The following is a 16,763-nucleotide window of genomic DNA, read 5'->3' as shown; positions in this document are numbered from 1 at the left end:
GTCAAAATCTTTTCTTCTGGAGCTGTGATTTCAGGATCACTTTATCTCCATTATCACAGTGAAAAAAGAATTGATTATAGAGAATACGGACTTATAATACTTATTAAACACCAAATATGTTAGGAAGGTAAAACAAAAAGCCTTAGGCTTCCACAAACAGTAAAAATTAAGTCTCCCTCAAAAAAGACAAGATTTAACAAATGAAGCCTCTATTGCTCATGCACATCGCAGGCTGAAGCAGAAAGATCATTGCAAATTCAAGGTTAGCATGGGCTACACAGAGATATCAAGTCATGTCTGGAATACATAGTGAGACCTTGTGTCCAAAAAAAGAAAAAAAACTAACAAATAGCAAATTAAAGCAGCAGCATTGAATGCAAAGACCCTCAAGGTCCAAACCTATTAAGGGAAATGAAACTTTTACTGAGTCGTAGTAACTTATGTGCCAACCAACAAAGGCCATAAGATTGGAAAAAGTAAAAGGGCTACACGAACTAGAATCCAGAGCAACATCTTCCAGCATAGGACTTGAAGCTCCCTGATAAGGCCAGCTTGGTACTTCCTCCTCCTGACCTAGAATCACTTCAATTACCGGGTTGAGCTGTTGAACAGCTACCTGCACCACAGTGCACAACAGGGGCATGCCAGTCGGTTAAGTACTCAATGGAGGAAGACAGCCTTATGAAAAGACCTAATCCAGATTTAAAATAAAGTGGTGCTGTCAACCATCCCAGGCACTGCCAAAGGAAAAGTTTGTTTTCTGTGTTGTAAAACTGTTTTACCTCCATACTAGCTGCCAAGGATCAGACCAAAGCTGGGAAATGGTCTCACCTGGCTCACAGGCAGGCCTACTCCAATTATAGGAACAATCTAATGCATGCACTTCCTCAGCACAGTAAAGAAACATTTTACAAGCAAAACAATATAAAAGAGTTCAGAGCTACCGCTGTGCAAAATCAGAATAACAAAAGTCAATTCACAAAAAAAAACACCAAAACAAAAAAAGGAAAAAAATGGAGACAAAAAACTGAAAGGCTGCAAAAACTACCCTGAAAATAGCAGAAGCTCAACAAATTTTAAAGTTTTTTTTAAAAGTTTATGATTTTCTTTTAAGTGATACACAGGTTGAAAACTTTGGGAAATAGAATCAATTTTTGATATGTTTGAAAATCCTGTTAAGGCTACGGATGGTGCCACACGCCTGTAACCTCACCCATTCTAGAGAAACTTAGTGAGACTGTTTCAAAATTTAAAAAAAATAAAAATAAATTAAAAGGCTAGGGATGTAGACCGGTGTGATAGCCTTAGCTGTGTTCTCCCAAATTTTTTTTTTTCTTTTTGTCTTTTTGAGACAGGGTCTCGCTATGCAGTTCAGGCTGGCCTTGAGCTCACTTTGTAGCCTAGGCTGGTCTTGAACGCGCAGTGATCCTCCTGTCTCAGCTTCCCGAGTGCTAGGATTACAGGCGTGAGCCACCATGCCTGGCAATTCTCCCAAATTTTTTAAACATACAAGATAACTCTTTAAAACCATTACAGTACTAAATAAATAGTTCAATTTTTTCAACATTGTAACAAAAGCAAATAAACTCCTTGTAGTTCAGTGCTTCCATGAGATTAGAATTTTATCAGGTTTTCACCAAAATTAATTATCTTTTTTTTTTTTTTTTTGGTATCAGGATCGAACTCGAAACCTCATGCTTGCCAGGCAGGTTCTTATGCCACTGAGCTAAATCTCCCACCCCCAAAATTAGTTATTTGAAGTAAATTTATCTATCTCTTTACCTACTTTATAAAACAATACAACTTATTTTTAAAAACAGCAAAAAAAGTTACTAGTGGAACACCTGGGCACAATACTTTAACAAATTCCCAGACAATTAATATATATTTGTTAATCTGACTAGAATCATTTCATACATACAAAAAGTGATTCCTAAGCCAGGAAGTTCATTCTTGTGTTTATGGACATATAATGAGAGACTAACCAAATGTAGATTTCAGATATGCCAGCTTCTACATCTAACAAGCCAACAATTAAACAGTGCCTTGAATTTCAGAATCTACAGAACATTTTTAGTTCCTCTAAAAATAAAAAGAATAAAGACACACACATGACACACACAAGGCAGGAAAAGCTAGAGCTGCCTGCTCTGATGGAGCTGTACCTTGGAGCTGTCTCTTGCACTCAGCAGGCTGGGGGGCAGAGCCAAGACACTGCAGGCTTCCATGCTCCACCTGGTGCATAAGGTAGAACAGCTTCCAGAGCATCTGCGCAGACAGCGTCCCGAAGGGCATTTCAGACATAAAAAGCCAAATGCCAAGTCTGTGTTTTAAGAAGTTGGATTCTGAATATTAATTAGCTTCACCATAGTAAGAAAGTAGAAACGAATCTTCAGTTCTTACAGATAACAAGAAATTTTAAATCACTGTGCCACAACTCTTCTAACATGCTTAGATCACAAGCACTTAAACAATGGATAACAGTAACACCAAATACTCATGAAACATTCAGTCTATACACACACACACACACACACACACACACACACACACAGGTTAAGTATCCCTTATCCAAAAAGCTTGGGACCACAACTGTTTCAGATTTTGGATTGGGGGAGAGGGGTGGAATATGTGCATATGTATAATGAGATATATCAAGCATGGGAGCCAAATTTAAACCCAAAATTCATTTGCTTCATATATACCTTATCACATAGCCCTGCTGGTAATTTTATACAATATTCCTGGTGTACCTGTCTTAACTTCAACCTATCACTAGAGATCAAGTACAGAGTTTTCCACTTGTGCCATGTCAGCACTAAAAAGTTTCAGATTTTGGACTTTTCAGATTAGGGATATTCAACGTGCATATAATATCAACTCATTTCATTGCTGTTTTTTTTTCCTCATTCCATTTCATCCTAAATAAAACCAAGGCAATAGTTATTGGTATTATTCTTAATTTATACATGAGGTTACTAAGACATAGACTTGTAAAAGGCAGAAATGGTTTTGAATCAAAGATTCTTTTTAAGATCTGAGGTACTAGGGGCTAGGATTTAGCTCAGTGGCATAAGCACCTGCCTTGCAAGCAGGCAGTCTTGAGTTCGATCCCTGGTACTGATAAAAACGAAAAAGACCAAAAAAAAAAAAGATCTGAGGTACTAATGCATACCTGTAATCCTAGCACTCGGGAAGCTAACGCAGGAGGATCACTGTGAGTCTGAGGTCAGCTTGGGCTACAAAGTGAGTTTAAGGCAGCCTGAACTGCTTACTGAAACTCTCTCTCAAAAAGAAAAAAAAAAAAAAATCTGAGGTACTATGCCTAGATGGGATGTACGCTAAGCTGTATGTATGTTCACTTGTATGCATGCATAAAGGGTTAGAGATGCACATGCATGCCAGGTTAGAGAAGAATCAAAACCATTCAGCGGTTTCTCACAGATCACTGAACGAAGTTCAGACTTCTGGTCCTATACTAAAAGTTTCCACAAGACAGCCAGCTTGTATCTCCAGCTAGTCTCCTCTGCATTCAGAATGTTAAACTCACTGACAATCCCCTACACCTCCCAACAATGTCCCTCCATTCAGGACATCTTCATCGGAGCTCCAACTCAATACTACTGCAGGACTCCATTTATACCTGATTTATCATACCTTCCACTAGTTCTTTTCACATCGTAGTGGACAGAAAAATCACCTGGAGACTGTAAAATAGCTTCCCTACCTAGAGATCCTCATTTTGTAGGTCACAATTGGGGCCCAAGAATTTGCATCTTTTACATTCATCCTTGATGTCTCAGAGTCATGTGATTCTTTCCCTTTTCTTTCTTTTCTGATATTGGGCACTGAACCCAAGGCCTCATGCATGCTAGACAAGTGCTCTATAACTGAACTATATCCCCAGATTTTTTTAAACTTTATTTTGAGACAAGGTCTCATTAAGTTGCCCAGGCTGGACTCAAACTTGTGAGCTTTCTGCTTCAATCTCCTGAGAAGCTGGCATGTGCCGCCAGGCTTAAGACTCCAGCCTTAAACCACATTGTGAGAAACGCCTGAGTTACTATAATTTACAAACACAGATCAGCCTATAAATAACTTGAGCAGAAACCAAGTCTTGCCCAATTTTATTTTAACCAGTTTATAACCAGGGATTTGTATTTTAATTATCTGCTACTCAAGCATTAACTCAAAAACAACTAACAATGTTTATTAAAATTCCATGTAAATATTTTCACTTTTAAAGACATTTAAAACGAACAGGAAGATACTCAAAATTGTTGTTACATTTTGAGCACAGCTAGAAACTGACAAATTACAAAGGAAATAAGTTTACTAAGAGAAAAATAAAAATAAATAAAATCTGTCTAATTTTCATCTATGAATTTAGACCAGCTACAAGTGGTCCAAACCCACAGTGACTTAGAAAAGAACAGCTAGACTCCTGAAAGATAAAGAAACTGTTATAAGGTTTCTGCCTTATTAACTATCCTAACAATTCATACAGAATTTGACAATGTAATATAACAGATCCCAAAACAAATGAAGAGAAATCACAGAGGCCAAAAGAGTAACATCACAAAACAGGGTATAGTTCAGACCACATGGCAACTATGTAATAAACATGGTTTGGTTTGTTTTCTGTCTTTTGGTTTGGTTTGGTTCTAGGCTAAGAGGATCATTACTGTCATGGGTGACCCACATCTCCTAGAGAAGAAAGAGTACTTGTGGCAGAACCTGCTGCTACCGTTGGCCAGAAGCTCAGGAAAGGCAATGAGGATGCACAGCTGTGCCCATCTGTGCCTGAAATATATCCTAGGCTGAAGAAAGCAGCCCAAACAGAATTATCAGAAGACCACAAACATTTACGCAGTCAAGATGAGACCAAAAACCATGTGACATTTCTGTATTTCAAAGCCCTAGTAGTAAAATGAGCAATCATGTAACAAGTACTGTACTAAGTGTCTATAGTGCCTCAGAGTAAGCATAGAAATTTAGTGTGTAATGAAATTCACCTTTGTTTTGCCCTGCCCTAAAAGTTCAGGGGTAGCAAAACTGAGACATTGGATTTGAGTTATTTTAAGACAGAAAGAACCCTGAAACATGATTTCAGACTACAAGGAACACCTACAGATAGATTTGGATTTGAGTTATTTTACACCTACAGATAGACATTGGATTTGAGTTATTTTAAGATAGAAGCCTGAAACATGATTTCAGACTACAAGGAACACCTACAGATAGGGAAACTAAAGGCCAAGGGTTTGCTCAAATAAGAAATAAATGAAATAAACTAAGACATTACTATAGAGAGCCAGTAAGTCTCACCAGTCATTATGGAATGCCTTACCTTTTGGCTTTTAGCACATGCAGGACAGCTCTCAAAAACAGCTCATCGAATTCAACCTGTAGCTTCTCCATGGAATAAGGTTGCAAGGCCACTCCCACGCCTTCATTATGGCTCACAAACTGTGCCCAGTGGTCACTCACATAACCAAGGGTCATCCTGAGTATCAGGAAAGACAATTCAGAGCAATTCATCCTGAGTATGAGGAAAGACAACTCAAGAGCTTTTCATTCACTCTCCTATATCAGCACCTTTACATCACCTTCATAAGATTAATGCATTTAAACACATTTATTAAGCACCTATTATCTTCCAGGTTCTGAAGGTAATACAATGGGTGGGGGGAACCTCCCTCCTGAAGTGCATTTATTGAAAAGTAAACAGACAAAATAAAGTAAAATATACAGTCCATCACACAGTTGCTAAGTGACATTGAGAAAAGCAAAGCAGGAAAGAGGAATACAAGTATATCTTAAGATGAAGGGATATGCAGGGATAAGGCGGATAATAGGAAGTAGGGAGAGGTCTCACTACAAGAAACATATGGAAAAATGTTCTGAAAAAGGTAATTATAATACTATAATATTAAAAAACATGTTTATATAATAATGGGCCCCAGTTGTGACCTATAAAATCAGGTAGGGCTTGGGAGTCTGTATTTTACAGTGAGCCTCCACATGACTTTTCTGCCCACTTCAATGTAGGAATTACTAATGGAAGGTATAATAATGCCAAAGTTAGGTCCAAGTAGAACCCTGCAGTAATGCTGAAAACAGATAAGGGGTCCTGAATATTGATCTTGAGACAATAATAATGTCTTTCTTTTAGTTATTGAGGAAATAAAATAACAAAGTACAGTCCTACTAAGCATGCAATCATACATCATATATGTGGGCCAAAAAACAAATTTTATATATGGCCTTATTTATTAAGCAAAATCAGAAAATGAATAACTGAATGGACTTTTGATAACATTCCCCAAATCACCAGCTGTCCCTTCTTCCACAATCTCATTTTCCTTACCATCCACAAAAGGCTGACTCTAGACCTTAAAAGTGATATCCAGAATTTGAGGACAGCCTGTAATCCTTTACCAGGCTTCATAAAGCTGATAGATACATATTTAAATTAAATGAATAAAATCTATTTGTTTTGGAAACAAAAGTAGGAAAAGAAATTTTACAATTTTATGAACTTTTTTTCTGGAAGAGGCTGGAAAAAACAACATAACCTATATTTATGCTACAGACAATAATCCAGTAAAGACTGCTGATGAACAAAAAGGGTAGTAACCAAACAAAATCAATTCAAAGAAAAGCAGTATATATCTAAAAATGATAGAAAACAGAACTATAAATTCACTTTTCACTTAAATACTAATACTAATAATGCTTTTCCAATTCAAAAATAGTGACCACTGAGTAAGCTTTTGCAATTCCTAAAACATCATATACCATAAATTACAATACACTAGACAGAAAACAAGAAAATAAAGACATAAAAGAGCCATGACCAATTTTCAATGGCTAAGTTTCAATTTCAAGGCGAAAGCTAGGAGGTAGACAAGACTTAAAGGATACAAAAGCAAAAAGAGCCTGCGTTTGCCTTGACCCTTCTCTCTAGCTCTGACTTCAAGTCAGCTGCAATTCTAAGGATCTTAACTCTACGAACAACTGCCTAGCAGATGGGTTGAAGTTAGGATAATTGACCAAATATTTTGACTGGAAGCATCCATGAAATTCAATCTGGTAGATCAAAAAAAAAAAAAAAAAAAAAAAAAAAAAGAAGGCCTCAGTGTAAAATGCCTGTCATCCCAATTATGCAATAACTATGTCTAGCCAAGGTGAAAGCAAACAGAGAGGAATGCACCAACACTATCACCTGATCATATACCCGATGCGCTTCACAAACTGCCTATAGCGTGCTCTGTTAAAGGTTTCTAATCCCACAGCCAAAAGTTCCACTAATGAGTTGGCAAAGGCAAAAATTTTCATCATTTCTTGAGGTCTCGTTGTTTCAGGTAAATAATCACCTAGAAATTAATCAGATAAAAGGCAAAAATTATAATTATTATATGAAAAAAGTGAAGGATATAGATGTTAAGTACTTTAATGAGGAACAAAGCCAAGATGAAGATAAATTAACAATTCCTTTACTTAAAACATAGTACAAACATAAAAGATAAGGTATTTAAACTAGGTAACGTGTAAACTAATCATCCTTTTCACACTTATATACTATGTGGAAAATTGTAAGCACAAGAGAAAGAAAATATGCCACACACAGAACAGAAAAACCTCAAGCAGAAGCCTACATAAGAAGCAATTCTAGGTGCTTCCTATGTGAAGACTGCCATCAGTATATTTTATTTGTATCAAAAGAAACTGTTCTACCTTTTGCTTTAAACCCAAGAAGATGCTGAAAGAGTTCATGAAATGGAAACTGTGACAAAAGGATAACCAAGTCATCTTCATTAAGGAGAATCCAACTGGTTTCAGGGTCTTCATCCTAAGGGAAAAATGCAAAGTCAGGTCAGCTGGTTTGATGAGATCACATTACAGTCTACAATTGGAAGAGTTACATTATTACACACATAGTAAGTATCATCCTTATGTTTCCCCACAGACTTTTCCTCCAGGACTGAGATTTATAGCCTCAGTTCCACATATAGCTTGAAAGGGCTCTGAAATTGCAAAGCACAATTTCATATGCATCTGGGTCATGTCCATTCTTCAAGGGATAAAACAGCTTTTGGGATTAGCTCTTAAAAATTAAATTTCTACCTCAAAGAAGACAAAAAAATAAAATGCTCTAGCATGCAAATCCTACCATACAGTTCAATGCTTGGCAACATCAAATAGAACCCACGTTATTTTCCCTATCATTTTCCTTCCCCAAAATCAAGGTCTACTGCAATACTCAATGGATTCACAGAAATCAATTAGCATTTGCTTCAGGTGACTGAAGCTCAGCTGTCAATTACTTCTGCTGAAAGCAGGATAAAAGATCAGAGATCACACAGGGTACATCTCTGGGGTCTTTTTGTTTGATTTAGAGCCCTTAAGTCACCTTGGAAACCAACTTCATTTGTGTCCTAAAACATACTATATTCAAAAGAGAAGGACTGTAAGAAGATCCATAGTGAAGAATGTATCACCTCAATTTCAATAAACAACTAATGCAATTCCATCAACATTTCCTTACACCATTCATGTTTATCTCCTGATGTCTATGCTATGGTTTAAACATAATTTGTCCCCCATGGTTTATATGTGGGAACATGGTCCCCAGGATGCCAGTATTGGGAGGTGAAATGGAACTGTAAGGAATGGAGTTCAGAGGCAGGTCCTTCAACCTGTCAGGGTGCTGTCCTTGAAAGGAATTAAGGAAGTTCTCATAGGACCCCTTGTAGTTCTCACAAGAGGGCTGTTATAAAAAGAGCATGCTAATCTCATTCTGCTGTCTCAATGTTTTGAGATGTGATCAGTTTTCCTCCATACATTCTACCATCTAGTTTTCCAGCCTCCAAAACCATGAACTAATTAAGTTCTTTTTCTTTACAAAACTAGTTGAGATATTTCATTACTATAATCCAGAACAGATACTGTAGCCAAAATGCCTAAGAAAGCCTCAGAAACTCCATTTAGAGTAGTACTTGTCAACTCTGACTATACATGAGGATTTCTAGGAAGACAGTGAAACACCTGGATGTGTGGGTTTGGGTTCAGGTCAAGGTGTAAGTTGTCCAAGTGATTCTAATATAGAAGTAGTGTTGTTAAGAAACCACTGATCTACATATCCAGAGTGACTTCCTCCCCACAGCTCTTTCTGATTCAATAGCATTTTTAACTTTCTTATCGACTCTTAAAGTTTCAAACTCACTCAACATTTAGTGAATGCTACCAAAGAGCAAGGCACCAATTTAAGGACTCTAGACACATTAGTGTCTGAGACCAAATGCAAAAAAAACCTACCCCTCCCCTCAAAAGACTCCTCTTCTAAGACCACTCTGGAAAAACCTACTGCTTCACTACAATCTTTTAAAGAACCATATCAGCTCTGAAGCAGCTCTCCTCAAGAAGATGTCTTAGACTCTAGCAAAGCTGTTTGCATTTTCACATCATTTACCATTTACCACCACTTCACCACCTACTGAAAGTCTCAGGAGGAAATGAAACAAATGTAAGGGGGTACCTACTTCTGAATAAGCACTTGGAAAAATACCCAGACAAAATTCTCACAGCTGCTGTTATTGCCATTCTGAGAACTGTCCAGTGCACATAAAGGGAGGAAGATTTTGTAAATCTGATGGGTGGTTATCCCAGACAAGAACATCAAATCAAGATCTGGACCAGAAAGAAGCACTAGGTTTCAAACTGATAATTAGCTACAGGAAAAATTTCTCACAAATATAATAACCATATACACAATATAAAATGAACAAGCATTATCTTGAGAAGTTGGATTTTGATCATTAAATTCTCATCAAAAAAGAAAACTAGCTTTTGTCTTTCAGAGAAGATCCAGATAAGTTTGTAAGTGTTAAAACAGAATCCTTAGCCTAGTTGTTCAATATTCAGACTCAGACTCTTTAGTGAGACCTAAAACCCCAGAAACATTTAGTAAATAAAGGAAAATCCTCACATAAATTTCACTTAGTATGGCTCAATTTCATCCCCAGGTTCCTTATTCCAGCTAAACAAAAGGCAGTTCTACAGAAGGAGGCAGCAGAGCACACAGGCTTAGAGCACTGCCTCTGAGCCTAAGTCATTTCATCCCCCAGTGCTTCAGCTTGCTCACATGTGAAAAGACAATCACAGGACAGTACTTTCCTCTCAAGGTCGATGGAGAATTAAATGAGACAATATATCTAAAGTGCTTACAATAATACCTAATACATTAGATCAACTCAAAAATGATTAATCGAAGCAATGCAGGTGCAAAAAATTACCTCTTCTCCTCCCTCATCTACTAGTGTCCAGTTCCCAGATGCTGGTCCTGAAGAGGACGGCTTCCATTCACTAGGCTTCATGTGGCACATAAACTCTGCTCGATTTCTAAGGGACAAAGGAAATAACTACAGTTGCATAAACACAGAAAGCCCCACATGCATTGTAAATTTTGTACACACCCCAAAGAAGATTTAGGTATCAACACAACTTCGAATATCTTAAATGAACAAATAAGAGCGACTGAAATCAAGAATACTAAAACCTCACACACTTGGGTGGAGATCTGAATTAGTAATAAAGCACCTGCAGAAAAGCAATTACACTAGTATAACTCTCACTCTATAGTGATATTAAATACACACACTGCCAGGAGTAGTCGAACATGCCTGTAAACTCAGCTATCTGGCAGACTGAGGCAGGAGGCTCTCATGTTCAAATCCAGCTGGGGCAACCTAATGAAATCTTGTCACCAAAAAAAAATAAAGTTTCAAGAGCTGGGAGTGCAACTCAAGAGGTTACCGCACTTGCCTAGCATAGATTCAATCCCCAGTATTTGAATGAATGAATGAATGAATGAATGCAAGCCAGTCACAGAGACAGATATGGAGTTCTGCAATACCTTCACTCAAACCAGGTTTGTAAAATGTTGCTAGGGAGACAGGTTTAGGCAACACGCTTTACTGAATAAAAAAGGGTAACCACAGGTAATACAGAGGCTTGGTTACGCCCTAGAGTGGATATCAATGTAGAACACCTGTGAGTGAAATCATACCACCATATTTTGGAGCTGCTCCCATACACAGGTAGTAAGGGAGAAGGGGAAGAGAGAATGCCTGCCAGACAGCTTTCTCAAGCTGTTAGCTGGATCTGACGAGACTGAGTAACAAAGACAGTTCCTTTTCACCCTTCCTTCCTTTCCCTCTGAAGATTCATATATTCCTATCTCTAACCAGAAACTTTCCTGCCATGTCTTCTAGTTTTGTAGCTCCAACACTGCCTTTCAACTACACAAGTGCCAATTATGCACTCCTGGTATTTCTGGATGTCACTTGTATGTTTTCATTTATAAACAGTATATCAATGACCTTAAAACTTTCCTCTCTACAAAGCAGCTCTTCTTTCGTTAGTGCTGCAAATGCCCTCCAACCCAAACTCAAAAAAGTCTAGTTATGTCTAAGCCATTTCTTTCCTACATTATTTAATCAGCTACTAAAACCCTTCCTGGAGATGATCTCTGGGTTCCTTCACCTGTCCCCACTACTATTATCCTGAAGCAGGTTATGTGACAGATAGATTTCCTAGGCCCTGAGAACAGTGGCTATAACACTGTTCAGGGTTGCCTATATACAGACCCTGCCTTCACCCCAGTCAAGGACGTGCCCTTTTGAAGTTGCGTTGGGTTCTAGGGCCAAGACAGACAGATGTTCGTAACCATTCAATTAAGAAGAACGACATATTCTTCTGCCTTTGTCCATTCTAATCTTCCTAAAATATAACTTTTACCCCTGTTCAAAAACCCTCTACTGCTGTAAATGCCCAGCCATATCAAATCCAAATTCCTCTGCCTTAATTTAAAGGTCTTCTCCTAGAGTCAAATATCCCACTTCCCCTACCCCCCTTCTTTGCCCCCCCCCCGCCCATTAGCAAATGGGAACCAGAAATCTGAGCGTCTCCTGGGAGGTTGACCATAGCAAGTAAGGGGGACTTCCTTCTACCATCTCTTTGAAGGCAAATATTTTTATTACTGTTTTGCTCTTTTCTGATTAATAGTACTACTCTATTCAATATTGTTTTGATAAGTTCTATAGTGTTCAATATTTCATCTCAATTTGATATACATGATTGAAAGAACAACTATTATAAAGATAACAAAACATACTGTGATACCTATTACTGTTATCCCTGTAACCTGCTGTGAAGTTCTGTACCAATTTCACTGTACGATCTTAATTGGCTTTATTCTGTCTTGTTCTGTTGTATACTTTCAAAATAAAATTAAAAAAATTTAAAGGCCTTCTATTCTCTAACCAACCCTACATATTCACTTTTATAGTCATTAGCCATCTCCTGCACATACTTTTACCCCAGCCAAGCTGATCTTCCTGTCCTCTGTCCAGTCACCAAGCTTGTACTGAGACCTTTGTTCATACTGTTCTTCCCACCTACACACTTCACTAATCTTTTTCTATCAATGAAAGGCAATTCATTCTTCAAAGCTTGTTTATGTATCACAGAACCTTCTCTGACCACTCTTTATTCTCTACATTGCTACTGCTTTACAATTTACAATTTAGCACTTCGATTTTCCTGTATCCCCTACCCTTGTTCAGCACTAAATCATTTCTTTGAAGGAATATATCATTTCTTTTGTCTGTACCACCTTTCACAATGACATACAAGAAAAGAGATGAACCCTATAAAAGGGAGAACTAAAAGAGGTTAATAAACAGTTAAAACTTTCAGACAGGAAGTATCAAACTCAAAGGAAATCTACAATGCTGATGCTTCCTTCAGCAATTTTTCTATGGATCTAGACAAATAAGGAAGCCAGTACATTTCAATTTCTACTTCACAGAGCCCTTCCACACTCACTTGACAGGAGACATCAGCAGGGCAAGGGACTGCATGAAATGAAAGACTCCTGATGAGTTGTTCAACACTTTGATCTGAAATCAGAAAAGGAAAAATAGAATACTATAGAACATCAATAACCCAAGTGTCCATAAGCTTAGTTCACAATCACTCTAACAATAAAGTTGAGAACAAAGCTGACACTGGAACCTAATCCCCAAAAGTGAGACACAGCTCACAGATTAACTGGCATCACTGCCTCGGCTGGACTCAAAGAGCAGAGGCAGCTAAGCAATTTACATCAATTACCTTCAACACAAGCCAGGCATAGTGGCACACCTACAACACAAGATGTGGACAATAATGCTACTTTGATCCAAAGAGAAACAAACAAAGACAAAATTTCTCTCTCTCTCTTTTTTTTTTTTTTGTAACAGGAATCAAGCTCACGACTTTGCGTTTGCCAGGCAGGCACTTATATCACTGAGCTAAATTCCCAGCCTTCTCCTTCATTTTTAAAAGACTCAGGCTTCTCACCACCACAAAGACTTAAGTGAAGGAAATATAAAGAAGTTGAACTTGACACACATTTGGGTTGTGTACAGTTGGGTGGTTGCTATGATTGATAAAATAACCTAAAAGCAAGGAGCAAAGGAAAAACTATAAACCAGACAACCAACTCCTCTAAGTGTGTGAAAGTTCATAGAGGCCTGAGCTCTCTCTTGACAGCTGGTGGTTCCTGTTTTACCCATACCAAGTATAGTATGAGATGAAGTAGTTTAGGAAGCTATGTTCAAGCATTCCAGAAAAAAATAATCCCAGCAAGTTTTCTCACACAGAAAGCTTACAGAATTAAATACTATGGAAACTACAAGTGGACATTTTCCATTCTGACATAATCTTATCAATTGTGGGTGGCCCAAGAAGTTTTGACAAAATTACTCCTACAAATATATATTTATTTCAATAATGTTCTCAATAGATTTACGGGGTGTTCTGTTTTGTTTTTAGCAGTTTCTTCAGGATAATTATTCACCAAAACTTTTACCCCAGCCCCTCACAGTCAGAAAGAAACAAGTCATACCTGGATGAAAGGAACAGCCCACTTACTAACACCAGCAGGGCATCGAAGAATATGATTTAGGAGGAAGAGGTGATCACCAGGACAGCCAACTCTTTGTAACACTGACACCTGAACAATAAAGGATTCATGCTTTAACTAATTAAAAAGAAGAATTTATCTGGGAATCTAAAGTTATTTACCTAATGTTTAAGTACTTGCAACCATAGAATAACTAGACATAAGATCCACTATTGACTGGTTGCATTTCTTCCAAAGAGGCCCATAGAGGCCTATGGATCTTTGATAAAAATATCCTAAGCAGCTTCTATGTAAGTCTAATTTTTTATCTTCTAGCAAATTACAAAGCCTATATAATCCATCACATATGGATTGATAAAGATCAAGTAATTCATTCTATTTTTATTTGGTAGAAGATTCCTCAAATCCAGATGAGCATGCCTGAAACATCATCTCATGTCTAAGAATACTAGTCGAACCTAAAAAAACACAGAAGGAAGCCCCATGAAAAAACAATCAATAAACAAATACCCACACCCTCTGCAATACACCTAACATTATTCATAAATTCTCCAAATTCTAAGACTCTTCCTCATTGAAAAATTTTTTTTCAAGTGAAGACTCAGTTCAACATTAAACATACAATATAAAAAAGTAATATATTGAAAGTGTTTAAATCAGATACTTGTTTTGTGAACATGTATCTAGTATTCTATTTGGCATTCTTCCCAACTGCCTCTCCTCCCTAAGTTCAACTTTGAGCTGAAGACCAGAGTTCACTTAACATACCACTTACTACGAGAAAAGACTTTAAGCTCAATAAAATGCCGGATAAATTACTTACTACCACATGTTATGATTAACAGCCAGTCACTAGCTCACTAAATGAACTGGTTGAAAAGGTTATTGACAAAAATATAGCAAAATAAGAGATAATTCTTAAATTATTAAAGAAATCAAGGAAGGTCTATTATGTCTGTTTGTAGTCCCTTACCAATCTCTGCAGCCAGAGAAGAATATCATCATTGAACTGACTATCTTCATTTACTCTCCTGGTAAACATGAACAAAACACTGATACACTCCTTCAGGTGACACAGATCAGAGGGAAGGCTTTCTGTTGGTTTAAAAGCTATAAATTAAAGACAGAAATAAATGAGTCCCCACAAACAGTGTTTGGGAAAAATTCTGGTGTCTTCACTTAAACAAAACAAACTACTTAAAATGTTTGGTTCAAATAAAAATCAAAGACCAGAAAGTTAGTTCCATCAGGATTTTAAATTTCTAACCAGGCTGGGTGGCTCGTGCCTGTAATCCCAGCTACTAAGCAAACTGTACTGCAAGTTAAAGATCAGTGTGGGCAAATCAGTGAGACACTGTATCAGCAAAATAAAGAGCTGAAGATGTAACGCAGCATTCTCTAGTTCAATCTCTAGGACCACCAAAAAAAAAATTTTTTTTATAATTTCTACTGGAAATTAAACTCTTCCGCAATTTTTTTTAAATTTAAAAACCAGCAGATCAGGGCCAGGAATTTAGCTGAGTGGCACAAGTGCTTGCCTGGCAAGCACAAGGTTGTGCATTCGATCCCTGGTACCAAAAAAATAAAATAAAAATAAAAACCCAGCAGATCTTGGTCCCATTTCCAGCTCCTTGATTTGTTAAGAAAACAAAATAGGGAAAAGAGAGACGAATTTTTACTTTTAAAGGATCCTAAGATTTTTCCCAGAAGTTAAAAAGTGCATAATTCCAGAAGCATATATAATGCTTGACATGTCATGTAGTAAAGGCTAATTTCTTAACACATTTTCACCAACTTGAACCACAAGTGGTAAGTGTATGACTGTCCAGGCAGGCAGTTTATACTGCTGGTGGTATGAATAGGTTTAATTTTGTTTGTTTGTTTTTTGAGACAGAATCTTTCCATTTAGTTCAGGCTGGCCTCAAACTCATTGTGTAACCTTGCCTGGCTTTGAACTCATGATAAGCCTCCTGCCTCACCCTAAGTGCTAGGATTACAGGCTGTATCACCATGCCAGCATATACAATCACTTTTATTAAAAAGTGCATTAAAATTAACAAAAAGCCTATGCATTTGAACCAATCCTGGTTAGTTGGCTGAATTTGAGTAATTATTGCCAAATATAAATATTAATACTTCTCATATCAATTAAAAAATTGTTACAAAAATGAACAAATTTGGTTTAAGTTAAAAGGAATTTATATTTGTGAAATAAGAAAAATATTTTATACATAAAGGCAGCTGATTGGTGCAGAGTATGTAAAAATATCATAATGTGTTTGGCTGTTTCTGCAGCTACAGTGGCCCCCATTTTTTCAGATAATTTTCAACAATATGCTCTTCATCACTTGCATGTATTTCTTGCTGTTTCTAAATAAGCTTTTATAAACAGTGTTTTTCCAAGTAATTAGCATGCATGGCATTTCTTCATGGGTTAATACTTTCATTAATAATTAATACTCTAAAGTTAACACACAAACCTTATAAATACCCTATTCTGCTATGTATAACATGCATTTACAACTGCTATATTACAACTTAACTGTGTTATAATTTTTTATACCATTTTAATGTTTTCTTTAAAGAACTACAATATGATTATATATGGTCTGCTAAATCAATGTCTTTCTTTGCAAAGTGCAATCAACACAAGCAATACAAGCCATCCAATGGGACAGTCAATTCGAATCAGAGCTGCCAGACAGCAAGATACACAAAATTATGGCCTTGTCCTAAATATGTTAAAACACAAATAACAATGAAAAATTTAGAACATTACAGATCTTCAGTT

At 37.1% G+C, this 16,763-nt stretch overlaps 1 protein-coding gene across 3 annotated transcripts in view; it reads right to left on the bottom strand.

Moving 5' to 3' along the window:
• Positions 1–16,763, bottom strand: part of Epg5 (ectopic P-granules 5 autophagy tethering factor) — a 118,889-nt gene that overhangs the window by 71,978 nt on the left and 30,148 nt on the right. For 2 of the 3 annotated variants that reach the window (XM_003473996.5, XM_013157170.3), the window contains exons 4-11: positions 14,946–15,082; positions 13,955–14,062; positions 12,892–12,965; positions 10,299–10,404; positions 7,741–7,855; positions 7,229–7,379; positions 5,351–5,506; positions 2,166–2,323 (exon numbers count right to left, since the gene is read on the bottom strand). In XM_003473996.5, the coding sequence (XP_003474044.1) occupies positions 2,166–2,323; positions 5,351–5,506; positions 7,229–7,379; positions 7,741–7,855; positions 10,299–10,404; positions 12,892–12,965; positions 13,955–14,062; positions 14,946–15,082 (1,005 nt within the window). The remainder of the gene's footprint in view (positions 1–2,165; positions 2,324–5,350; positions 5,507–7,228; positions 7,380–7,740; positions 7,856–10,298; positions 10,405–12,891; positions 12,966–13,954; positions 14,063–14,945; positions 15,083–16,763) is intronic. The other variant, XM_013157171.3, reaches the window with a different exon arrangement.

The sequence above is a fragment of the Cavia porcellus genome, unplaced genomic scaffold (genome assembly GCF_034190915.1).
Source record: "Cavia porcellus strain 051 isolate PalLab524CR breed Dunkin Hartley unplaced genomic scaffold, mCavPor4.1 scaffold_20, whole genome shotgun sequence".
Classification (NCBI taxonomy): Eukaryota; Metazoa; Chordata; class Mammalia; order Rodentia; family Caviidae; genus Cavia; species Cavia porcellus.
Note: the sequence above shows the minus strand (reverse complement) of the source record. Positions and strands in the feature narration are given on the sequence as shown.